Below are 27,930 nucleotides of genomic sequence, written 5' to 3' on the forward strand. Positions count from 1 at the left end.
ATCATTAATAAAAAGCACTGTAATTTAGTACTTTTAAAGTGCAGATGAAAACTCCAATAAAAGGATATAAAATCTGTGCGTTTCCCTCAAGATGATTCTTAGGAATATGCAGTTAAAAGGCTGTACTCATCTCGAAAATAAAGGAAGGGTTTTAATAAACAGTTGGTCCTTATTAGTTTCGTTAGCCATTTTTCCCTTGTTGCTGAAGAAAATACCCCCGTCAAGACGAGGCATTACAGCTCCATTAAATCATCATTTGCAGATAAAACATTCCAATTTGTAGATCTAAACAAGAGCTCGTCGTTCGTTGTTTTACGGTCCTAGGGTTCGCTCCAAAATCTATAAACGTGGCTTTCCATTGATTTCGGACCAAAAGCGGAAAAAATGTAGAATAATTTCAAGTCGTCCTAAGTTAGACACGTGTTGTTTCGAGATGATGTCTGAAAGTCCTCGTTTCGTTTCCTCATTATGAAGGACGATTGCTTTTAAATTGAATGTTGCGCTATCACTTTGGGCATTGAAGTCGTTTGATAAAGAATTATCACTGAGTTGTTTATAGAATTTGAATTTATCATCTCGTATAGTTGTATGTTTAACTTTCTGTGATGTAGAAAAACGTTTACATTTTTATCAACATGTCTGTCCGTATTTTTTTGGTATATAAAATCTATCAATATCTATTTTCATTTCTTGTAAACGTTGATAGGTATAAGATTACAAATATAACTTGAATGTGTCTACTAAAAATAGTTTTTCTAATGCAAAAAATGAATATTTCAAAAAAATTCATATACTTCCAAAATTTGCAATTTAGCCTTAAAACTTTCTGACAGGAATATTGCATCGATACACCTTGTGTTATTTCTATAACTATAAAAATATTGGCTATCATTTTATCATTGTTTATTTACTAATCAGAATTTTTTGCAAGAAAGTTTGTACACATGCACAACATTCTTTAATTTTGATTCAACAAATAAAAAGCACAATTCTAAAGATAAAATAATGTACAAAACTAAAATAACAAATCAGAATACCAAGTTTTAAAAATAATTACAACACAATTATACACGCATTTATTAAATATATATTTTAAAAATAATTACAACAAAACAAAGTTATTGGTATCATATGTAAGGTCTTGCCACAAAGAATATAAATATTTAAAATATGATAGTCCTAGTTTCTACCGTTCAAAAGTTGTATATAAACTCCAAGGTCAAGGTCAAATCTAGGTTATACTATGTTAATGGTTAAATTAAATAACCAAAATACTCTTAGTTTCCCTAGAATCTTTAAAAACTACCATTATACAGCACTATGTACATATAGAAAGAGGTGAGCTATATACATTTGCAATTTTTTTTTTGGGTCAAAGTTCTTGGTATGCAATGAAAGGCCTTCTCTTAGGGATTACATACGTGAAGTACGAAAGCCCTAGCCCTTACCGTTTAAAAGTTATGGTCAAGGTTAAAGTTTTTCAGAAGTACGTAAATTTCCAAGGTCAAGGTTAAAAGGTCAAAATTGTTGGTATCCAATGAAAGGTCTTGCCACAAAGAATATATATGTGAAACATAAAAGTCCTTGTATCTACTGTACAAAAGTTGTGACCAAGGTTATAATTCTTAAAAAGTAGTTAAAACTCCAAGGTCAAGGTCAAAAGGTCAAAGTTCTTGGTATCCAATGAAAGGTCTTTTTACAAGAATAACTTATTTGAAGTATAAAAGCCATAGCCCTTACTGTTCAAAAATTATGGCCAAGGTTAAAGTTTTTTCATAAGTACGTAAATTTCCAAGGTCAAGGTCAATAGGTCAGTGTTGTTGGAAAGTCCTAGTACCTACCATTCAAAAGTTATGGCCAAAGTAAAAGTTTAAAAATTTTGTGTAAAAGTGGGACAGACTCCAAGGTCAAAAGGTCAAATTTGGTGGTACCCAAAGAAAGGTCTTATCACAAGGAATACACATGTGAAATATGAAAATCATAGCTCCACTAAATCAAAAGTTATGGGCTAAAGTTTTTGTGACGGACAGACTTGGAATCCCCTCGCTTTATAAAACCAAATATAGGTTATACTATGTTAATGGTTAAATTAAATAACCAAAATACTCTTAGTTTTAGAATCTTTAAAAAACCATTATACAGCACTATGAAAGAGGTGAGCTATATACATTTGCAATTTTTTTTTATCAGAAGTATGGATTAACATCAGCTATTGTCTACCACTCGTTTTCGATTGGAATCTATCATATGTTCTACAATATTGAAAAAAAAAACAGGAAAATTAAAATATATACTGTGAAATCACTCATATCGGGAGGGAGTGTAATTTTGTTGTTTTAATTTTTTTTCCTGAAACCATGAAAATGTTACACTTCGAAAATACTAGTATGTGATTTTACAGTAGGTGTAGATCTAAATTACGTACATTCAAACTGCATGTGTATAATATTGTATACGCATGTGGTTTGATAAGAAAAGGATTTGATAACAGGCTTAGGGCCTTTCCTTTTTCTTTCATTATTATTTGGGGGATCGAGGTGTTTACATTTAATGTAAAATATTTTTGCATAAAACCTTTATCAGGCGATTAACTCAAATTATAAATGGGTAAAATGCGAATTACATATATATCTTAATTATTTAAATGAAATATTTTTAATTACACGCTGACTACTCACTTTTCTCTTTATTTAATGTTTATTTAATTTTTTTTCTTGTTTGTATGTGTGTGTGTTTTAATTTTTTTTTTCCAATATAAAATATATGTACAGCATTTTTTTCAAAATTAAGTTCAAGCAAAATATAACAGCCTACTACTACTAATCATATTCTTTCTAATTGTACTTGAATGTGCCAGCTGTATCCTAAGCATATAAACAATTTCTACATAAAGATGTTTTGAGAGTCAGACAATGGAGACGGATAAAGGGGAAAACTTGGGGTTGGGAGGATAAAGATATGTTACTAAATAAAAACATATGTATATTGAAACAAGGCGTTAAAAATGTCATTTCCGTATGATGAAGAACAAAGAGTTGGCACTTTTTGCATGTTTTTCCTTTCTCCTTGAATTCCTTTTAGAGAGTTATAATAATTTTTTTCGAAGGGGAAACAAAATACAAGTACGTCATGGCACATCACGTCGTGGAGAAAGAATTGTAAAGAACTTGGGAATTTACAAGCATGCTTAGGTGAGTTTATGTATTTCTAAGGCCAAAGTAGTTCTAAAGAAGAATAGGTCGTCAGGTTGGCGCTTACACTAAATAATGACGCAACTACTGTCATCTTTCTTTGCTGGCTGGGACGCGCTCGGTCGAGACGCACTCTGTTGTCTCTGGGGACGCACTGGTGTCTGAGTAGTGCGGCTTGGGGTTGCAGCAATAGCTCTAGGTTGCGGACGCTGTCGAGCAACACGGCCTTCTCTCAGACTTGCAGCAATCCCTTCAATTTTTGACTGGTATTGCTTTATGGGTTCCAAATAAAAACACTCTAACCAGATGTCCCTGAAAAAGAGAATCTTCTGAACTCTTCTGGTTTGGCCCCCGACCACGATTTCTTCCGTTACGAGAAATCGGTGCGACACCGCGCTTAGCTCGTAGAACTTGTTCATATCCATCCCGCACATTTCCTCGTCCGGGAAAATACATTTACCGAGGAGCACGTCCGGGGAAAACAAAACACAGAGTAAAATCAGTTGATCAACCTCATCATTGCTCAGTCTCCTATAGTTCTTGTAATCGCGCAGTTTACGGATGTTACTTTCGGTTTTTTCTATGTTCAGGACATAACAGATGCTATCCAGGTAGTACATTAACTTCGCTGTTGGGTTTTCTGCTACTTCGACATCTCTTCCAAATTCTTTGACACCTACGTCAGTTTTCCCTATCAATGCTGCTGCCATATTTTTTCCTTTCGTTTTTAAACCTTGAGAAATTTCCGTAAATTTTCGGTAGACTAGTTTCGTTATTGCAAGATTTTAACTTCCGGATTAGTTAACTTATCTGCACATGATATTTTTATTGTTTGCTATTTATAGACTCAGGTATTGTGACCCTTTCAGCTTGTTAGATACGAAAAACTCACATCCGTATATAATTTGAATGTTTAAAGTGGACAATAATAAATATCTTGTATTTTTAGAGCTATAATACATATAAATCTGTGTAAGAACTTTTGATTAAATCACCGATCTTTGTCGATCAGCTTGAAATGTTTTAGATAGGATTTTGAGGGTTAAGTTTTAAAAAAAGATATTTATTTTGAAATTTTCTCTATGTGAAGACAAATGCTCGCAGTTGTAATAGGTTTTTAAATTAAACTTTGATCGAAAGTTCAATTAACGTAATTCGTATAGAAAATAAAATTTTGAGATCCTTTACAGACGACATTAAGTATTTACAAGAAAATGCGAACTCAGATTTATCAAATCAATGCATTAATTTCATTAAGGTCTAGATTTGATCTGCGCGTAACCCAGAATATATCTATATTAATTCCGTGTATGTTACACGAATGCTGAGTTCAAACGGTCATTTCTATTATCAAATTAAAAACTGTTGATATGGGTTACATCATAATGCTGTTGTAGAATACATGTTCAATGAATTTAGGCAGGTGCTCCTATTTAAAGAATACTAGCTTATATACCGTCTGATTTACCCGTTCTCCATCGCACTTTCTTTTGTTTGTATATTTACTATTGTGTATTATTTACATAAAAGGTAACAGTACATAATCAACAATATAGGGTGATAAAATTAATAAATAAGAATTTATCAGTCAATATTATACACAGTATACATGCAGTCTTTATTCTGTGTTCACATGTACTGTATGTGTATAAGTGAGAAAAGTTATTGTGATTTCCATGATATCTCTCTTTTCCAGAAGACGATTTGATATACTAGTATGTTAGCAGATATTAAAAATATATTTAGAATTTTATAGCATTTAAGGTGTTGTAATTCTAGGTCTAAAATTAATTTTTTTTCAAAAATTACGTGTCAATGCAAGGGACAATACGACACTTTACTGCCGGTTTAGGAACTATTATGTTTAAAATTTCCTCTTTTAAGCTGTTTGTCAAAATGTTTCATCGTCCATTGTAACGGAAAGAGAGTTTTGAGGAAAAAGGTCCACAAAACTGACACACGATCAAGCACCGGCAGTTTTTTCCTTGTTTGTATTTATATATGTTTCCATTTAAAAAATAAGTACAGTTATGGGAGGTAAAATTTATTCTTTGGTGCAGGAAACTTTAGTTTTCGAAAACTCTCTCTCTCTCAATGTGTTACTGCGTTAGTGTAATAGTATTCTTTAATTCTTATACATGTATTTTACAGGTTTGTTATTAAATTAAATAATAAAGTTCAAATTAAAATTGTGTAATGTAAAATAAAACAAATATATACTTTTTATATAAATAAAATAACCATTCATTTATTAATCTGCCTATTTCTCGACCTGCCAATAACCCACACATACATATGCTCACGGTATCATCCTGAAGCCTAATAAGATTTGTAAACAATGTTATTTACACCAATAAGTTACACCGAAATGTTTACCCTGGGATTACTGGGGCCTGTTCGTTTCCGACCCCTTGTGTTCTTATGTCGGAATTAGGTGTTCGCTACTTGTCAAAGTGTGAAACATCACATTTTTCTGATATCCCCACTTGATTTTAAGCCGTCAGTCGGGGTGCTAACGAGACTTTGTAGTTGCTTTTCTCTTCTCTTCAGCTGAAATAAAAATCAGTACATTCCAAATGGGTCAGCATTATCTTGTTATGACCAAGTTTCTTTTCATTTTTTTATTTAAGTATTTGTTAGCTGCTTATATTATTTTTATTTAATTCTTGCATAGAGTGAGGAGATAATAGCGACAGCGTGTTGTCTGCTGGTATTTATAATTCTTTTCAAATCCGGATTACCGCGAAAAATATTTGACTTGAGAAAGAATTTATTTTACAACTGACATGATAATATCTTTGTCTGTATGAAAAAAACTTTTCAACACTTTACTCTTTAGCATTATAAATATATATTTAAACAAAAAACTGAACGAGAAAAACTGTATATCAACTGTATCAAACTTCTCAGAGAAATAAGACATTATAAAATATATTTCAGGAGCTAATCCCGCCTTTTCTTACGTGAGGAGTTCAGCATGCGCCTTGGTATTGACCAATCAGAAGACGTGAAGTAGGGACTCAGTTAACGATGTATCCAGCCAGGCCGCGTGAGAGCTCCGTAATGACTCCGCCCCTCCCATAACCCCGCTGAAACAAGATTTGAGTAGCAAGAACATAATTCAATACTCGAGTTTGCGTTAGTCGATTTTCCAATGCCGGTCTTATTGGAAAATCATTCACTGTTTGATCAAATTTATAAGTAAATATTTATTAAATACGACCTAATCTTCGTATTCAAAGTAAAAGGAAACGCTAAGGACGACATTTTTTTGAGTCGCACGGAAAGAGCACGCTTTTCCCCAGAACTCAAGGAAGCATCTTGTTCAGACTTTAATGAAAGTTGGATAAACATTTTTTTAAAAAGTACATCGAACTAAAATGTTGGTACACACATATTCCCTAGCGGACGATTTTTGAATGGTGACTCAATTGCACGCGACATCATCAATTTATGGTGGGCAGGGAACTTCAAACTTTGGACTACGGAATGGTGGAGAAAACCAATATGATTTTGTCCGAGCATAACGGTTTCCCCGACCCCCCTCCGTGCTCCGGGGAAATGCCACAGTTCGATCTAAATCAGCATCAGCACCACATGCAGGTATAGTCGTGACATTTTTTATTACTATTGTTAACTATTTAAAATTTTGTAATCAATCTTTTTTATTTTAATTTGTAAAATCCAATGAAATTTGATTTTTTTTTAAAGACCTTATAATTAAAAAAATATCTTGTGTTTTCATCATAATATTTTTATTTCCAATTTATTTGTTTTTATTATTATTTCAAAATGTATATTAGTTTTTTTTATTTATTATAATTTTTAATTGTGATAAAAGTTTGATTTTAAGAAGTTGATGCTTTTAAATACTTCTTTGATAAATGTCTACATTTTTTTTTCAAAAAGAAATAAAAATTTAAACATATAGGCCTTAACCTAGAAGTTAATATTTATTTACTTAATAAATATGAGGAGAAAGGGGAGGGGATGGAAATCTCATTTTCTAATATGATACGCCGGAACAAGTGACATAACATTCCCCAGATCAAACGATCGGTTCGTTATGAATAAACTACCGGAGCTTGCAAGCGATGTGTTAACTTCATTACCAACCCAGGGGATTAGGTTAAGTGATAATTATCTCTCCAATATAAAACGGGGTACTTCACATTATCATAAGTTGCGTTTTCTCCCTCTGTGTCATTTGTTTTGTTTTTTTTTTAAAAAAAGATCTACATAATCACTAAAGAATTATACATGTAATAGTAAATGGAATTATGAATTAAATTGCTTTTGCATCTATATATAAATTTTAAGAATGAAATTATTGTGTATATCTGAAAAAATATTTGAAATATTATGAAATTTTATCGTTTTTTCACGCCAAATTACTTATATTATTAAATAAAAAGCCAAGAGTTCCATCATATTTATTTATATATTTTCCTCTTTAATTTAACAGACAATGCCTGTATTAAATAAATTTGAGTCTCCAAGTTTTTGTGCCGGGTGTGGATCAAGGATTTTGGACCGTTATTACCTGATGGCAGTGGACAAACAGTGGCACGTGCATTGCCTGAAATGTTGCGAATGCAAAATTGGTCTAGATTCAGAGCTCACCTGCTTTGCACGAGACGGAAATATTTACTGCAAAGAGGATTATTACAGGTAAATTATTGAATTTTTGCATTGATCATGTGCAAAATAAAGGACAGGAAATTTCATAAAAACTGATTATTTTGATTGATTTCAAATTATAGTCGTATTATGTTGAGTACAGCACTTGGAAATATTTGGATTAAATTGTTTGCATAATCGATGGGGGCACAGAATACGTAATACATGTTATTTTACTCTTATCATGGCGTTCTCAGTAATTCTAAACCTCGGGACTCTGCGTGATGTAGTTTTTAAAATAATAATATTTTTGACAGATCCTTGATACGTTTTAGAGTATTTTGCGATAGTGACGATAAGGGTTGCACTAATATCCGAAAAGACTTGCTACTCTCGAGAAAAAAGAGTTCTTTTTCCTGTCAGGGAGATGTGTGTGTTATCAAGACTTCGAAGTGTGAAAGAAAGATAGATAAGTTGACTTTGTTTCCCATTGTGTTGCCGTGTCAATTCGAATTTAGAAAGTTTCTTCAAACAAACAAATGGCCCGTAAATTCGTTTGATGAATATCTAAAATCTTGAGCAACCACTTCAGAAAGTATATTTTTTCTCGAGCTTAAAATCTCGAGCAAACACATTTAGATCTTGTCATTATCAAAATTCGTTTTGAAAACATGAAATTATTCTAAGTTGATAAGTATCTAACACTTTACAACTTAATAGACAATGTTGCAGTTTTGGAACAGATAACTGCGTCCTTCCGTTGTTCTGGAAATTGATTTAAAAAATCTAAATTGTTTAATTACTGCTATATTTATCGTTAATACCCCTGGGCAAACTAGAGAATCATATTTCCTCTTCCATGAAATACGAAATGAAAAATAAATTACCTTTTTGATAAATATGAAATAAAATAATTTGTTCTGGGTGGCATCCCATATTAATTTCCTGTTTATTTTAACTCGGAGTTTTTGAAAGACTTCTAATATGGTGGGCGGTCTAGCATTAGTCTGAAATCTAAAACCCAGAGAGAAAAGCGGAGTCATTTCTCTGACTTTCATTCTTACATTTTATTGACATCTGTGTATGGGATTCTAAAGTGGCAAAGGAATAAGTGTGAAACTAAAAAGAAAATTCTTCAAAATCCGGCCTCTGAATGGCGTAATACGGTCGCGGCGGAGGGGAGTTTTGTCAAGTTTTCAAAACCTGCACCCCATGACTTCTCTGCCGCTATGAAGCGAATTTTGTGTTAGATAATGTCCGTTTATCTGTTCATAATTTCATAAGTCTTGAGAGATCGGGTTTCTTTGGGGCGTTTAACACCGCCGCGAACTAACATGGACCTCTTTAGTTGCTTTAAAAAGAAGTTCAAACATTGCATAGGTGGTCTATATTTAATTCCTCTACTCCGTGTATTTGTTTTCTGAAATGTTGGATAGGGTGTCGAGTTCTGTTTTTCTTTCGATAAGCTCCATTATTGTGTAACCGTTTTGCACTGTGTCTAAAAAAATTTTTTTTAGAAAAAAAAATAATTTCAGAATTTATCTTAAATTTTAGATTCAAAAAATCTTTTGGAACGCATTTCTTGTTTAGAGTATTTGTCATTGCACAGAAGCTTTATGTTTTCAAATACTATTTGCGTTATCCAGCAGGCTTAGCAAGTATGAAATTCCTCGAAATATTGTATAATCTAACTACAATAAAAGAAATTTCATTATATAAAAAAATATTCAAATATCATATCGACACATGGGAAATAAAATTTATCGAAAACGAAAGTTTAATATTCTTTGGAATTCTGACTCTGAAAATACCGCGAGGCCAAACTGCATGTTACTGAAATAATAGCAGGTGCGAAAACAATTTGAAATGGAGATATGCAAGATACAATGACGCAAACTTTGCTCTCTGATTGGTCAAACGTCGACACTTCTTGGAAAGTTAGAATCACCCCTGGCTCCCTCCACTTCGCTTGATTTCAATTTTTTCATACAATTTCGATGCTTGAGAGGATGTACCAGAATGACCTGGGTGCAATCGAAGTCAATCGATTTTGCAGGTTTCAATATCTGTATAAAAATGCCATTACCGACACTCGGTACAAATTCCAATGTGTCATATATATTTTTTCCATTTTTGATCTGACTTTCCCTTATTGTTTTAAAAAATCATATGATATCTATTTTTAAAAATGTTATTCAAAAGTTAATGTCCTTTTTCGGGGTTCAGGGGTTTATGATTCAACTCTATCCAGTGCATCGCCCGATGAAGTTCTTTCCCTCGATATAGTCTTATGACATTTTGTAATGTAATGATTATCAAAATATTTGTATGTATTTCTTAATGTGAAGCGAGAAGAATCAAGTTATTTTACCACCGTGCAATTATCATACCACACTTATATATAGTTAAGAACTGAAAATTAAAAAAAAATGTTGACATTCAAGTTGTAATTTGAATTGAAGTTTAAGAAAACTTAATCCTGTTCATTTGATGTGAAGTCAGCATCAATTTGCAGTGTAAGTTAAAGAAAACGTCATTAAAAATACAATGCTAGTAATGAATCAATCACTAATTTAAATAAATAGTTAAATACTATTTTGAACAAACATTAATTTAGTGAGAAATTGGAGAGGACGCATTAATAAATACAAAGTTGATTTACGCATTGTGGATATCATAAGAAATGGAGTGCTGTATAATCTAGAATTATCGTATTTATTGACTGTTGAAGCAATTACTTCCATAAATTGAACAGCGGTGGGTCCATAATTTTATTGTAAAGGAGAAACCGCAAATGTTCAGGTTGAACATTCAGAGAATTTACAAATGAACATTCTGAGTGAAAAAAAAACTCCCCCCAAAAAAAGAAGTTGGAAATATAACAGTAATTTGATTTTAAATTTTTAATTATCAGGTTTTCCCGGTATTAAGAAAACTTTTAGTTTGACTTTTAATTTAACAGTTTTTAGATCAGAAATTATATAAATATTAATGCACATTATGTATACATGTATATGAGAAAGTTTCTTTAATTTCATGTCATATACATGTACACTGTATTACGATTACATTATGAAATTTTTTAAACCAAAAAATTCTGAAACGTGATTTCCCCCCTATATTCTATTTCCTTACAACTTTTACATATATATTTTTCCGTGTTTAATGTGTGGTATCATATTGATAATTTTGACTTATACCATTACATTAATGTATATGGAATTGTTTAAAATATTAGGTCTTCAGTGTCTCTATTGTTTAAAGAAGAAGTTTAGTGTGAATTTAAGCTGGATATCAGCTAGTAATTTGTACAGCATAAAGTGCGATATTTTAATTGTATTGTTATATGTAAGGGTGTCTCCAAGGAAAATTAAGATGGTAATTTCTTATATCCAATTCCACTTTAATGCAGAATGTTCGTAACTAAAATAAATACACCCCCCCCAGGTCTCGTTGATTTAAGGAAGCTCTAAACACTAATTAAAATGCTTTTTGGACTTGGAGAAATATATATCATATAAAGGTGTGCATATTGAGACTATTTAATTAATATTCAACAAAGGGTACTTGCGGAGTGCCTTATTTCCGCAGGAAAAATTTTCAAAGACTAGACTATTCGTGAGCAGAAATTACTGTTGTTTACTTACATAGTGAAAAGAAATGGAATAAAAATGAATTCATTTATACTTGTTTATGGTCTAATATGATGCTAAGAATATTTTAATCTATTACAAATTGTGTAATCAACTGTAAATAACATTTTTTTTCTATCTTACTTCTAAGGGCAGATCACTCTAACTGCATAAAACTATCCTGTAAATAGAATTCTTTAGTGTGCAGTGTGTAGAGCTTCCTTAATTAATAAATATATGATTTTTGACTATCCCTGGTGTTAATTTCATATGCAAAGATGACTACTATTATACATATGATATGGAGAAATAAGTCAATCACATCAGTGATACAAAGAATTTTTTTTTTGTTATAAAAGTCGTAATTGTTCGAACACCCTTCGCAACACAGTGACGTCAGGATTTATGACTTTGTTCGCAGCATTCTACTTCAAGTTACTTTCTCATAATTTAAGTGGTTAGTGCCATATCATGTATCTGCACTGTTAATTTGGTGTTATGAAATACTCTTTGGGTCACAATTCTTTATTCTGGCCCAGACAAAATCAGACATTTTACCACAAACATGTATTTTGACTCACTGAACATGTACTCATCTGCAATATGTTTCTAAAAAAAGATGATTCTCCCAACGCATGCATTTTCAAAATTTGAATTAACTTAGACGAGAGAAAATAAGAAAATTATTCCTACAGATTTGGCTGTCTGCATAATACTGTGTTTAGGCCAAGACAATTCCAAAGTTGTAGACCTATATTACGCCAAACGCCCTAAGTGAACCCGCCATACTACGTCCTTGCCGATATACGTGTGTACAATCACATTAACCCGTGGTTACTCTTTATGTGTTGCCTTTGAGCTGCTGCTTGTTTGGGTTGCGCGTGTGGTCGGGGGACCATAATGTCTACACAATATCATCCGGGTATTTTCCTACACCAAAAAACCATTTCGCGATTGATTATACAATAACTCGGTAAGGATGTCTGCCAAACTGCCACAGATGTGACAGAAAAGGTTACCCAATGCTCTCTTGGTATACTTTTTCGTTTAATTGTATATGTGCAAAATATTTATCAGATTTTGATATTCAAATTAAGATATATTCAAAGATAAGATCGTTGATGATAAATGTTGCACAGTGAGAAAATGAATGCGGCATCTAAGAAACGAAGAGAGAAAAAAGTGGCTGAAAAAATTACAATACAATTTGATATTAAAGATATGAAATTTCATGTTTTTTATGATACCAACGATAATCCTGAAAATCCGCACAGCGTAAAAATTAAGACGAGTTACAGATAATCCAGCGACGAGCATAAAGAACGCATCTTCGGTGTTTTATGTCTTTATGTAGTTTCATATACAAACAATATGATCGTGAAATGCGCTTGAAAACAATGAAAGTGCATGAATTTTACGAGCAGATGAAATTTTGCGCACCTGGCGGAATATGGTCTCTCCATATGGAATGTCATTGCGAAAAGATCTCGTAAACTCTCGTTTGATCCCGATCCGCCATGTTTGACTGATTAATGTCATAGAAGCCAAAAAACGTATTATCAGACAACTTCTGAGAACATTAGGGGCTTTGATCCATGACGCGAATACGTATTAACAAAGTTCTGTTCCAAGAAAGTTTTTGGAACTTTCTTTTTGCCAAATAATGAGCCAAAAATGCTTTAAAAGTTGTTTGTTTTTATTTTGACGATTTTTCTTCTTTACATACATATGGCATGTCACTTTACACTAGGCATGGGTGTTTTTATCAAAATTGAATTTGATGTTTTATATTAAATGTTAATTATGCGTGCTAATTTAACTAACGTATACAAAAGAGCAATACACCATATACTAGTATATGCATGACGGTGTCTTGCAAGGGGATCAATTTCGCGATCTTTGAAAATATGGTTACATTGAAATTTCTTAATTCCGAAATTTGCATTTTTTAAAGTAAGATTTTATTTTTATTTTCCAGAAGGTACGCTGTCAAGAGATGTTCAAGGTGTCATCAAGGAATCACGGCGAATGAACTTGTCATGCGTGCTAAAGACTTAGTGTTTCACATCAGTTGTTTTACATGTGCATCGTGCAATAAGACCCTTACAACGGGTGATCAATTCGGAATGCAGGACGATCTAATATATTGTAGAACAGACTACGAAATCATTTTCCAGGGAGACTATTTCTCGCGCATGCATCCGACAATGCCGTGTCCCAACGGCGGACATCTTCCGTTCTACAACGGAGTCGGAACAGCGGTGCAAAAAGGACGGCCCAGAAAGAGAAAGAACCACATTATCGATCACGATGGATGCCCACCAGGCATGGGTAAGGATTCTTCTTTTTAATGCAAAAAGCTTCATATGCGGGTATCTTTTGCACTTTCAAACAAACGCTTGGGTGACCTCCTCCAAGGTATTCCACTATTGCATCCATTGAAATTCGGTCCAGCGTCGAGAGTTTGAGCTATTCTTAGATTTCCTTTGAGGCAGATTGCTTCCACTATAATTTTAATTTTTGCTTGTTATGACGTTCTTTTTCGTGTTAAATTCTGACTATCTATGTTAAGAAGCGGGTATACAATAATCCACGGGAAGTAGAGTATTGTGTTTACAAATCTAAAATCATTTACAAAATAAACAATAAAACTGAATCAATAGTATTGGTGAAGAGCAGAGGGTCCATTTTTGTTTTACCGGTTATTTTTATGTACAGAAAGTTGTTTAAGGAAAGATTTCTATTCAGAAAATATTTGTGCAAGTAGCACCGACCAGAAAAGCATAAGACGAAAAACTGACGGACTATTTAGAATGCAAATACGAACCTGTCAAGAGAGATTTAAATATGTTATGACGGACAACAATCTCGATGATTAGGCCAAATATTTACACTTCCAGTTGTAAAGTATCCAATGTATTCGGCAAATAGCGCCGTCTGGTGGATAGGGCATTCTGGACCCCTTGAGTGATGGGGTATGATGACCAAGCTGAAAGCTCGACTGCAACTTTCAGCTTATGATGAATGAATCATTCTTTTCAGCATATTTATAGCTTAACTTGTGACTTTGTGCTTTAGGGTAAATGGTTGTTTTTGTTTCCTGGCAGATTTTTATGTTCTTGAAATATTCATTGAAACCAGTCATGTTTTGCTATCTTCCGAGATCCTTGGTAATATCAATTTGGGGCTTATATGACAGATGTAATTCTTAGCCTGTCCTTTTGAAATGCTTTAGCTTTTGGCATACTTGTTCCGATTGAAGTGAGGCATTTTCTTTCTTTCACATACCCTATACCAATTGGGCAAATTCTTTAGAAAAAGGTTAAAGCCTTTACTCTCATATTTGTAAGACATCGTACATCATGCTGTTTCTTTGTTCAGTTTACTCGCACCTCTAAAAAGACCAAAAACTAAACCTGGGGGTATCTGGTCGCCCCGAGTGTGTATCTACACGGTGTTACTTTACGAGGGGACGAACCCAGTATGATTCAGCACTAGAATCGTTTAAGCCGGACATGAAACAGTTGTGATCAAATTTCAGTGACGAAATTGACATCGGAGGTTGCATTAGGTGACGGGGTATTCACGCCATATCCAAAAGTGTCCATTTTACGAAGTTTTTTTTATCGCCAAGTGTCACTTAATTGCAGCATTTTAAAATTTCAACAAAAAAAAACTGAATTATTCATATGTTAAATATTTGCAGATGTTCCAAGAACTGCATTGCAAGAGTGCTGTTCGAAATGAAACTCTTGTCAAATACATTTCTATTTAGGAAACCCCTGTCTTTTGCGACCCAGGGGCAAGTTTGTGAGAAAGATAAGAAAGATTTTTTTATCCTCCTTAAAAACGGTGCACATGAAATTAGCTGTGAAATCTTTCCACTGTACTCTGCCGACACTCAGCGTGAAGAAGCTCCGGGACTCGGAGAGAGTAGTTAAGGACTGATTTATCGCTCTTATTTCATATCTCTTCACCTTATCTAACAACAATATAATCATGTTCGATAATTAATAATGGCACTTAAGTTTTCCAGACCGAGCAACTGACACGGTTAAACGCTATCTCCCTCCCGTCAAACGCAATCAGAAGGAGGGATTCGGCAGCAAAAAAATGAAACATTTCGTAATCATTCAACTTGTTGAGAGTGCTATTGCGACTGTCATTCATTTGCAGTTTTAATTATGAAATTTAGACCACACCAAAATCACTTTTGAAACGGTGGCAGTTTTAAAATAGTTTTTATTTGACACTTTAAATGAAGTAATAAAAAAATTCTTTTTTCAAACAATTTCACAATCACATGCAGTGTAGAAATGGCATCGTAGAGATTCGCTTTTTGCTCAATTTGATGTAAATTTTAGATACACGTGTATCACGGCTTTTAAAGTAGTGTATGTAAACTTTATATCATCTTTGACGTGAATTATATAAACATATTTTATTTGTATTTTCTGGGATTAGAAAATCCCGTAAGATTATTTTTTTAATCTGTCTGCGGTTGTCAGATACTTGTTTGTTAAAATTTATCTTAACCAGACAAAGATTTAAATATTTGCAGTACTGTATAGCAAATAAAAACCAAAACAAAAAAAAATGATTTTCATACATGTCTCTTTCAAAAAAGACTTGAAGTGTTGCAACGAGAATCCTGATATATTAAAATATTAAATTGCATAATTGGGGTCTTGATCCTTTCAAAACTTTTCGTTTACATTATGATAAATAGTCAAGTTATGCAATGCAAATAATTTTCCATTCTTGATACCTTATCGCATTCTTTCATACAATAAAACACATGCCGCACTAAATACGATGGCAAATGCTATCAAACTTTCCTCAACTGATAAAGAGACGAATTCATATTTTCATAAAAAACGTGCATCTTTATTAAACAATGAGGATTTTAATTGTTTCTGTTTTTTCGGTTAAAATTATGTGAATAGCAACACGACATAATAATTTGAATATTTTGATATGTTTCAAATGACCAATTCAATGTAAACAACTTTCTCGAGAAAAAAGGAATTTCAAAGATAATGACACCGTGGATATTTAGAATATATTGAATTATTTTTTAGTATATGGAACTAATTTAACAGAAAGTATCACATACATTTTTTTTAAGGAAGAAAAATACATTTAAATGCAACTTCCTCTCTCGTTCATCTGCCATGTGTGGGATTTTGTCAATCATGCTTAGACAGAAATCTGCAAAACACATCTGAGAAGAAAACTCATCTCTCGTGTCAAACAAATCTCACGCCCTTGGTTTGGATCGCCAAAATAATATGGCCACCAGTGTAGAATGGCGGCGTCCGAATTTCCTCTTCTTCTATACTAGTAAATGTTTTGTTAATAATTTTAAGCATTTTTATAAATCTTCTAATATCATATTAGCTGTATTTTCTCTGTTTTTCTGAATTTTTATTCTTAATTTTCTGATATCTAAAGTAATAGAGGAAGAAAACAACTTTAGAGTAGAAAATATTATTTTCATCCTACATTTTCGAATCGTAAAAAAAATAAAATCAAGCAAAAACGTCTCATTGGTTGTGACTGTTTGCTGCAGTTATCGGATGGAAGTGGCAATTTGTTCGCGACATTTCACTGTAGGAAACTCTTAATTTTGATCACAAGACACAGGAAATTGACAATTATTAACAAGAGTTGACATGACCAAGATTTTCATTCCAACTGTCGAATGAAATCCAGCGTAGTGATCGCTGTTTGATTATAGTGATTATAGAAGAGAACGAAATAAATTGATATTAGCTGCTTGTTGTGGAAGAAAACGAAATTAAATGTTTAAGTTCATAATGATATCAAAGCAATCCCTTTTTCGTTGTATCGGAAATATTTTGTATCTTTGATTTGCCCCTTTTGTGGCAATTGAGAGAATTGAATTATTTGTATAAACAGAGTGGAGTATTTGAACAATAGGAACAAAATCACGAGATTGAACAATGTAAAAATGAAAGACCGGTGTGCATGAGAGAAAATCATTTTATTGATTTTAAATTTTTGAGAAAAAAAAATTGAGAAATCTTTTTTCAAGTGTTAAGCCGTTTGCTTTCAGCCAATTTGTCACTAATTTGTATCACCGAACAAAAGGATTTTACGTGCCACCTTAAGCGGACAGTCAGAATTTGTGTACTTTATCAAAAGTTTGAGCAACTAACATATGTTTTATTTTGCCAAAAATAAACACTTGAAAGTTGCTATACAATTAAAGTTATCTTAAAACTTTCTGAAAATCAATTTTTGGTTTCTTATGTTAATTTTTAATCTAATATTTATTTTGAATTAAAACTTTGAAGCAATGTGTAACTTTTGTCTCTCAAATAAAATATATTAATTTTAGCTTTAAATTAATTCTCTGGTGTGAGAAATTCACAGCATGTAGTTGCATGGATGGTGGTATCAAATTAAAAAAATCTTCATCTTTTATCTGGATAAAATCTTGATAAAATTTTAATTGTATGTTTGGCACGAGAATAATTGACAGAAATAAATGTACGGAGGGGCAGAAACACCCCTGCCTTATCTTGTACTGAAAGCAAAAACGTGCGAACTGCAATATGGGCCATTGTTAATGAATCATTAAACTGCACATTAATCAATATATAAATTTCCTCCATGCTTTCTTTAATGCATTAAGTCACAGTTGTTTTGTTGATTTGGTAGCTACAGAATTCGTGACCAGGTCAAGCTTCTCTGTCCCCCTGAAATAAAATATAATGATCTTCTTGAATTATATTCTTTAAAAAAAATCGTATTTCTATTAGAGCCTTGAAGAAATATCAAATAATATTTTTCCGTTTCATGTTTCGTTTATTACAAATAATGATGTCTATATATTTTATATCTTTTTAAGATGTGTTTGTATTTTTCATACATGAGTATTTAAATTCAACCTTGCCAAGAGCATTCAAACCAGACATTATTATCTTGGGTACATGTTAATAACAGTTTTTAAAATTTACTATTGTCCACTAAACCCCAAGCTTTTGTTGTGATGCTCGCCATTGTACGATCATCCCCGCTATGTACCAATCACGTGATAAATTCCAAGTCACTTGAACCCTGGATTACTCCGTCGGGGTCCCAAACAAGCTTGGACACTTTAGCAAATACCCTTTTGTGTGGAAACAATGGAGTATTATTTGACATTTTTGTCGTGAAAAGACCGGAGGATGTAGCCAGTCTTTGAAAACTTTATCAAGAGTTGATCGAATGTTACTTGAGGCAGAAACCCCTCAGGATGTCAAAATCACCCCAAGTCCTTTCTTTTTGTCTGCTGGAAAAGTTTGGTCCCCGACTTACAAAAGTGGCAGGTAGCTCTTGAGCAATTCGTCACTCTACTTAAGAAAACGTTTGATATTTGGACATTTTATTCTTTAAAGTTCATCTCGACAGAATGCTGATAAAATCTTGGCGAACTGCTGAGAATATTACATAAAACTCAGTTTACAATTATCATTTCTTTCTTTCAGAATTAACGAATTTCTTTATAAATACATATGCACTATCGACATGCAGTAAGCAGAACACCAGAAAAAAGTTAACTTTTTTTCTTTCGATATAGCTAACAATAACAACGAACATTCATTTAATCTTTAGTCCTTTTGTAAGTTCCGTTGAATTATTTCCCGCTTCTTTGAATTCTGTATTTCTAACAGGTTTCAAAGACCTGGTACCGTCCCCGTATTTTCTTGATGTTAGATTTTTATGTGGATAGCCGTTCCCCAGATTTGTTTTATCCTTCTATTATATTCCTCTGCTTTCAATTAAATAAAACGAACTAATTTTCATTACAAATTGCACTATCCCCTCCTCCTTGACTTCCTTTCATTAGTGCGACCCTTTTGGTCTCGTTGGTACCGTCTGGATGCCGTCTTTGACAAAACATTTGGTGTAGGTTTCGCTAATTCACGAAATATTTCGAAATTAACCTTCCCTGTGGGATGGGACTTAAATCATTAAATAAAATTATAGTAAGTATTCACGCGCCAGACGGGGAACTAATTTGCTGACTTCTTACTTACTAGTATTTAAACTTTTAGCAATTGCATCTGATAGCATCTGAAAAAAAGTTTTTCTTTTTTTTAAAAAATAAGAATGAAGGATACAAGTAAAAAGCAAATGGAGAGAGAATCTTTGTATGAAATATAAAATAAAATCAAGGCAGGGAAAATTAAAAGGAGGGTTGTTACAACTGTTAATAAAATATATATGCTTGAGAACTCTTTGAAGAAACTTGCACACATAAAAATATTTCATATGGTGATTTTGAACCCGCTTTATAATTCCAGATTGGCACACTCGAGAAAGCTATTTGGGATATGTCTGTGGTCGTTTGAAAGCTGATAAGTCCTGTCACTGACTCTTATACCCGCTATCATTTCTAAGTCGACAGAATGTGACCCACGCGACCTCTCTATAAACATTGAGTCCAAGCGATAAAGACTCTTAAGACAATAATATAAAAACTAGAGACACTTAACCTAGAGCGATAACCCGTGGAAGAAAAACAAAATCAGCTCTTTTATATCATGTGAGTCAAAATCTCTCTCTCTCTCTCTCTCTCTCTCTCTCTCTCTCTCTCTCATTTTGAACGTTGCTAAGATTTGAAACAAAAGAATCAAGCTTTCGATTCTTCCAACACAAATATTTTAAAGTTACACTTAATTTTGAGTGTTTAGCTCATTTTTGTAGTGAGCTAACATTTTTTTTTAAATTAAAGTTTGTCGATAAGTAGCAGAATAGAAATTAACTCTGCATTTAATTACCGAAACTTTGCATTTTCGAATTTTAGCTTCGGCTGAATCTTTTTGTTTATTCCTTTGGCCATTTTACATTTATATATTGTGTGAAGGTAAAAAAGAATTGAAAGAAAAAGTTAAAATTTCTGTTTTCAGCTTGAACATATTTTTAAAGATTTGAATATTGTATCTTTCATGTCTGTGGTCTTTTTCCAGAAAAGAAATCTCGTTATAATTCGCAAAGTTTATGTAAAAATTTAACAGTTAAAAATTAAAAACTAATAAAAAGAAAAGAGGAAAGAAACAGGAAGGAAAGCAAGAGTTGTCTTACTTGTTTTAGGAAAGCGACACCTTTGATTAAGTATTTTTCTTGCCTATAATTGAACAGTAGTCGGTAAATTGGTGACCAAGGAGGTCCAACACTCCAAAAAATCACCTGATACTCTTCACACGACTATAATCCTGTTGAACTTTTAAATACTATGAAAGGAAAAACTCCATTTGATCCCCTGATGTAAGATGATTTCTTAATGGACATATTTTTATGAATGAAAAAGTCGTGACTAATTTAAGTAGAAGAAGAGTGGCCACTAGTGGAAATCCACTCAACAGCGATAAGTTCCGGATCTTTACTGGTATCTGAGTTTTAATCTACTTCCGGAAAGCCTTTCATGTTAGCCGCGTATTTTTCTTGACATGGACGTCCTTCCTTTATATATGATAGATGGGGACACAAATGGCTTACGACTCCAAGTTTAAGATATTTTCTCATATTTAAAGTCACTCCTGTTCTAATTAAAGACTTTTTTCTCACAATACTTTTTCTTCCGGAAAAGGAAATCTTAAACTTGAAGTGAGTAGTGGTTTATCCTTGAAAGAGAAAAATACCATACCTAGAATTTAATTTGGGGGGAATTCTGCATCTTATTTATGTTAAATTTACGGAAAAAAAACTATATCCGCTGAGGAATGCACGTGACATCTATGGAGGAAAAAAACTGACATCAGGAAGGCCTGAACTGTCAGACATATTTTCAAAAAACGTCATCATCAATTAAGTCTTTATAATAAAAAAAAAAGTTGAGAGACAACTGAAAATTTTCTTAAATTAATCGGTTACGTTCAAAACTCGGTCAGAAATATTAAATTACATGTATTTACCATCGCTCCCTTTAAAATCATAGCACATGGCAGTTATGTTTCTAAGTAGATCCGTTTTTGTGATAGATTTACTTTGATTTGTGACAAATGTTTTCCAAACAGTAGTCAAATATTTGTCTTTTTCGGACCTGTTCTGAAGAGGCCCTGTGTGTTTGTCCACAGGCTGGAAAGTTTTGGGAAAAGAACAGAAATATCAAATTTTGTACACAAGAGATTTTTAATCCAGAGAACTTCTTGACAATATTTACCTACAAACGGTTTGCTTTGTTTTTTTTTTGTTCCTTCTCTCAATTTAAATAAAAAGAAAGAAAGAAAATCGTTGACGCATCATTGAAGTGTGTGTTAAACGAAGACTTCAAATGTATAAAGATGGAGAGTGTAACTAAAATCAATGAACAAAATAATTAAAATTCTACACCTCTTTGTGAATTTCCATTGGATATTTTTTAAAAATTAAATCAGAGGTACTGTTTTATCAATAGCGACAAGAAGAGATAGCTTATGATATTTATCTTTAGCAAACACTAGTGATGAATCAAATTAATCAAATTCGAACAGTTATTTAATTCGTATTGACAAAAATGATTCATTTTGATTTCCGGATTAAAACTGTGGATGTTTGTTTTCTCATCTTACCTTTCACCTTATTTTCCCATAATTCACAGCAAACCCTGCTTCCATAACTTTCTACAAAAACTCATGGAAAACGTTAAACGCCAGGAATAGCCCCATATACAATTATATGCGAATATATTTCAGAAAACATTTCTTTCAAGATAGGGTTTATTTCGTGTGGAGCAATAATTTGTTTGCAATGCGGTTATGGTTACAGTGTATATAAATTTTGAGCACTACTCCCCCAGTCGTAAATTATTTTTCCTTTTCCGTGACTTAGATAACAAGCGACTGATTTATGACGATCTTGATCAGACATGAAAATGTCAAGTTAGAAATTTTACCAGATGCTGAAGAAAAACAGAATGTACAGGCAAAATGAGTCCAGTCATTAGCAATCAATGTTTCCTAGTAAAACAACGCATTCTTCGGATAAACTTTTTAACATGCTTTTAATTTTTTTTTCCCAACGTAACACAGTATTTTGAGGATTAAAAAGTGCAACATATTAAATTAACTATTTTATCATCGTCATTTTTCATAATCATTGGAGCATAATTTTTTTCTTCCTTTTTGAGAATAAAAATTCAGAGAGAAAGATTTTTTGCTAGTTTGTAAATCAAAGGTTGAAAACTCTTGGTATTTTAAAATTTCATTAAAGATTATTTCTTTGAATTCAGGTGATTTTCAATCTTGTTTGTAGACTTTAACACACAGAATATGTTTCAATATCAGATCATATGAAATAGGTGTTATAAAAAGCAGAGTCGATTACGGCGAACGCAGATAAAATCCGAACGGTTCTGGATAATGTCTTGAGTGATTGATGTGGGCTCCGAGAAACCATGTGACAAGTTACAAGGTTTTGATTTCAAAAATTTATAATCAAAGATAAACTTTATTTGACATGAGGCTGACTGATTCTTTATTTAGAATAAATAGTATCTTCTTTTCGCAAGTAAGGTTAAACTCGGTTATAGTAATAAAACTTTTCCACAATGTTTATCAGTTGCGTAAAAAACGTAAGGATTTGTTTCTCAAATGTTTCGTATCTTATGTCAAGAATGAGATTATTGGGTTGTTTGTTCGCAAACTGAAGCCATCTTTGATGTCTATTTGTCGTCAGTTGATGGACAGTTGCTGGCAGTTGACAGACCACTCGCAACAGGTGCCTGCTATTGTTAAAGCTAACCTAATATATTTTTCTATCTTTTTACGAGACCCCCAAAAGATATAGCACAAGATAAATTATGCGGATCGAAACGGGATACATAGTTTTGTTCACGGCAGAGTGTTCTTCTCCAAGTTTAATTAATTTTATGATGCTTTTTATCGTTTTCTAAGTTGTCTGGTATTAGAGAATTTGTGGGAGGTCATACTGTAAGCCTGTCTTTCTACAAGACAAAAGGATGCTCGTGGTAGAAACTTCACCCGGCTTTTATGTCTGTTTTAGATGCGGGATTGTCGTCTTACAAGCTGTAAAGAAATTACTAGTCACTTCATTATTTTGGAGTTTGTCTATCACAGGCGTTCCGTCGTTTATCTCGGAAACTGTCTATCCGTCAGATCCTGTCAGAAGATATCATTGTCAACCCAGTGACGCTGATCAACGAATGGTCTGCATCTTTCAAAAGCCTGTCGAAATGACCATTAACTCTTATCTCATACTGGCCGCTTCTTTCACCGTCAACTATTGATTATCGATGATTCTTATTCCGTTACAAACGTCATTGTGTCATTGCTAATTATGCAAACGTTGTTCCTTTTCAAATTTGTTAACAATACGTTTAACAATCATACCTGGATTCGTAAATTCCTAACATGAGTAATGACTAACAAAAAATGAAAGTTTAATTCTTAAACTTATTGAAAGAAACTTTTCCTTAAAATCGTTTTGTTTAATTGGAAACCGTTAATTGTTTGCGAAGAAGTCCAGATGTAGGGAAAATTTTGATTTAATTTATCACGAAGTGATTAAAAAAGGCACCAATTTATTTTTTGTTAATTGGCTAAAAATAATTGCAATTAGCACCGTTTACGTCGGTAACCTGAAAAAGTCAAACATGCAAGCACCAGAAAATATTCCCAAAACACCTTGAGTAAATGCAGTGACATTTTTTTCACCAATAATCATGTTTAACGATTCCTTGCAGGTCTTGGACATGGTGACGGACCGGAAAGAGGTGGCGATCTCATGAGACAAGATGGCGGTTATGGATCACAGCCACCTCCGCGACAAAAAAGAGTCCGGACATCATTTAAACATCACCAGTTGCGAACTATGAAATCTTACTTTGCTTTAAATCATAATCCTGACGCAAAAGACCTAAAACAGCTTGCTCAGAAGACGGGGCTATCAAAAAGAGTTCTTCAGGTACATTTTTATTGAAACGTTGAATTATCCATGTGACTTAGTGAATTTAGTAAACATCATGTTGACTGTCTCTTGTTAAAAACATCACGACTTGTCACTTTTGACTGTATTGTATTGATGTTAAACTGACACGACCAAGTAAACAAAATTTCAATTTTGTTTTGGGTCATAGCAGCAAAATGTGCCTCTGGTATCCAAAAAACATGATACCAGACATTTAAGTATTAAATGTGAGTACATTTAAGTATTTTTTTACAATAAATGTTACATATTTTTTAGGTGTGGTTCCAAAACGCAAGAGCTAAATATAGAAGAAACATTCTAAAGAGTGACTCTGACAAACCAAATCAGGGTCAGTCTAATGACCAATCAGCCGTTAGTTCGGAGGACGACAAAATAAAAGACGACCAATCAATCTCTGAGTTGACGGAGCTCGATGACAGCCAATCACCGGACGCCATGTCGGATATTAGTTCTACGCCATCTTTATCTGATCTTCACAGCAGTCACATGGAGTCCGACCACTCTAGCAGTAGTCTATCTGACTTATTTACTAATTCAATAAATTCACTGAGCTGAGAGATTTCTGTCGGCTCCCTTGGTGTATTTGGTGTAAACTGTTGATAAGTGCTACTGTTTTGTTCTCTAATGAACTGTGTCTTGTATTATTATCGACAAAAGTTTTGGTCATATCGGAGGTTTAAAATAATCTTGAGCTCATGCCCCTCTCAGAAATCAAATAGAGACGAAGGTGATAAATACACACCTGTCATTAAAGTTTCTGGGGGAAATCGGTGCTTCAAAGGAAGGGGAGCATCGATATCCTTGAGAGAAGGCTACTCAATATAACGAGAACCAAAAGAAGGGCATACTCTCAGATATATTCCTGCACCTGGAGACCATAGAAATATCATCGATTCAAACGAATAATATGCTTCTAATCTGCACTGAATAGATATATTTTCTCAGGTGTCAAGTCCGGGGTGTTAACACGGAGTAAATCATAACGTACAACCTTGTTTTCAGTAGATATATTGCTGACGGTGTAGTGTGTTTATTAAAAGCACATGTTACGTGTTATATGCGCATGCGCAACGACTAATGTTGTCGGTCCTATGTTTTTGTTACCGTGAAACTATTGATACTGAGACATTGATCTATGTTTGTTGTTATAATGAGATCATATTTCAGTGCATAAAATATTTGGCTGTAGTCTCTTAGAGAAAGGTCCATCTCGTGCAAGGCTCTAAGCCACATGGTGAAAGCAGCTTGGAATTATTATATAATACATCTGATATGCTAAAAAAGTAAGGATGGTACCGAATTCCATACCAATTAGCACCGTTAATGATTTTAACAGAAAACACGTTTATATCGATGCCCACCTGTTCACAGATTTGATAAAGATCAAATAAAGTAAGCAAAATATTTTCAAACGTCAAAAAATTTCCTTCGGATGTGTGAATGTCTTGCTGTAATCTCATCTTACACTCAGACAAGACGTTTCAACCTTTTCGTTATGTTGAACACTTGCAAAAACAAAGTTCATACGCATGCCATCCGTTTGAACGCTTGTAGCATGAACACAAAACGCTAATTGTTACATTTGATGCAGACGTCAGAAACGAAGGTGCCACGTGCTCTTTTCTTCACCTGCACCGGAATCGGATAGTGTCGGAAATACAGACATATCATTAAAGAAAAAAAATATTTATAATCGAACTAGAGATGATATCATGTTTCATTTAATTGAAGAAAATTTCAGGTATTTTGTGTTTTGATCATTGTTTCTTTTAGATATAAGAAATAGTTCAGCTACAACGAAAATAAATTTTATTAATTTGTCCGGATTTTGTTTCTTCAAGAAAATAGATCTACGCAACAAAGATTTTGTGTACGCAGTATTTCATTGGTTCCCTTTTCAGAAACGAGTGCTCTTGGATCATGAAAAAGACTAATTCTAAAGTCAGTTCGTTGTTTATTTAAAGCTGCTCCAGCACTTTTCAACTGGAGACTAAAGCTTAAAATCTGTAGGTTAAAAACCTTTGTTGAAACAATTTTATTTTGGACTGTTTGACTTTACATCATTTCAATCCCAATAGAACTTTTGACTTTAGTCTGTAATGTTTCATGATTCCGAGCATACTCAGCACAGCTCTTTTTTGAATCTGTTATAATTAATGTTACATGTTAGATGCAATACAAGTGATTAGCCATATACGGTACCTATATTTGTACGCGGTTCTGAAGTGGTTCCGCTCTTATGTTCAAACTGTAAAATAATCGTCTGAAGTCCGTCGTCTTGTTATGAACCACCAAATTCCTATGAAAACTTAATCGTTTTTACCCTTATGTTTAAGTGCAAGTATATTTTATTTTGTATTGTGAAAATAAAATGTATGAAGAATATGATATTTTCTCGTGTTATTCCTTGATATATAGCCGTTAAAAATAATAAGTAACACAGATTTACTAGTCAAATAAAATTGATAAAATTTGATCAAAGATGCTAAATTAACGTATTCCTAAAATTAGTTTCTTGTATCCTTTTACATCGACAATGAATATTTTTGAAATATTCCATTAAAACTAGAACTAGGATATCCGATCCTCAACCAGGAAGGATAACTCTTAAAGTACAAACATATATGAGGCTTGAAATGGAAAACTTTTCATGCATTTTTTTTCATTTTATGTATCTTAATATTCAAGATTCTTTGAAGTCTAATAAAGGGTCTCATAAAATCATATACCCAATAAAATTTCAGTACTAAAGCCAGTTTTGAAGAAACATCTGAATCTAGCTTAGATACCAATGCTTATTGGCATGATATGAAATAGAATTGACCTTTGGCACCTTGTTATGAAAGCGCAAGCTTTTTACACTTTTTTTTACATGATTATTATATGATCGTTAAAGGATTAAGAGGACTCAGAAAACCTTGTACATGTAAGTATAAAACGTATGCAAATTTCTCTGAATTCTTATAGTTTTCTTTTTTTTACCTTAAATATATTTGTGTATCGATTTTTAATTAGAAAATGCGAAATTCTGTTTCTATTTGCTTTTCCTGAATTTGTGATGGAGATTTGAAGATTTTCCTTATATAAATGATTTACTATACTGATCAACTTTGAAGAAATATTAGAGGTAAATATTAATAACTATTTCAATTCAGAGATATTTCATGAGCATTTTCTTAAGTTCGGACTACCTTACAGATTCAGTATGCCTCTGTAAACTCCTTTTAAATTTTGATTTAGAGGAATGATGCGCTATTAAATTGAAAATTAAAATACACATAAATTTTACACACTTTTTTCAACATTTTCACAAGATCTTTTTTAAGCTATAGACACATTCTAATAAGAAATGATATTAATTTCTGTAAGAGTTATCTCTCTTATCAGAGTTATTTCTCTTATCGGTTTGTTCCCGTTTTGTACACATTTGAATTACAGGTAATTAAAAAATGTCTGAAAAACTGGAATTTGATCAGGTGAGATAATTACTTAATTGCTAAAGTCTATACCATACTTTAGTAAGTATGTGAAAGGTGAACTTATAGTGA

General features: G+C 32.9%; 2 protein-coding genes and 1 long non-coding RNA gene across 3 annotated transcripts; 1 reads left to right on the plus strand and 2 right to left on the minus strand.

The window, feature by feature from the left end:
• Positions 1 to 3,052: 3,052 nt before the first annotated feature.
• LOC134276158 (uncharacterized) lies at positions 3,053 to 4,000 on the minus strand. The gene has a single exon (XM_062758426.1). The coding sequence runs from the start codon at positions 3,899 to 3,901 to the stop codon at positions 3,260 to 3,262; it is 642 nt and encodes a 213-aa protein (XP_062614410.1). The 5' UTR covers positions 3,902 to 4,000; the 3' UTR covers positions 3,053 to 3,259.
• A 2,127-nt stretch (positions 4,001 to 6,127) lies between these two features.
• Positions 6,128 to 26,767, plus strand: LOC134276163 (LIM/homeobox protein Lhx9-like). The gene is made up of 5 exons (XM_062758434.1): positions 6,128 to 6,794; positions 7,657 to 7,862; positions 13,422 to 13,774; positions 24,138 to 24,358; positions 24,638 to 26,767. The coding sequence occupies exons 1-5, from the start codon at positions 6,645 to 6,647 to the stop codon at positions 24,935 to 24,937; spliced, it is 1,230 nt and encodes a 409-aa protein (XP_062614418.1). The 5' UTR covers positions 6,128 to 6,644; the 3' UTR covers positions 24,938 to 26,767.
• Positions 18,341 to 21,070, minus strand: LOC134276164 (uncharacterized). Its single transcript, XR_009993985.1, has 2 exons — positions 20,540 to 21,070; positions 18,341 to 19,518 (listed from the first exon to the last, which is right to left on the minus strand). It is a non-coding gene; the product is annotated as an uncharacterized LOC134276164 (long non-coding RNA).
• Positions 26,768 to 27,930: the final 1,163 nt, after the last annotated feature.

This window comes from Saccostrea cucullata, unplaced genomic scaffold (genome assembly GCF_032062105.1).
Source record: "Saccostrea cucullata isolate Sc308-1 unplaced genomic scaffold, CSIRO_AGI_Scuc_v1 ctg95, whole genome shotgun sequence".
NCBI lineage: Eukaryota > Metazoa > Mollusca > Bivalvia > Ostreida > Ostreidae > Saccostrea > Saccostrea cuccullata.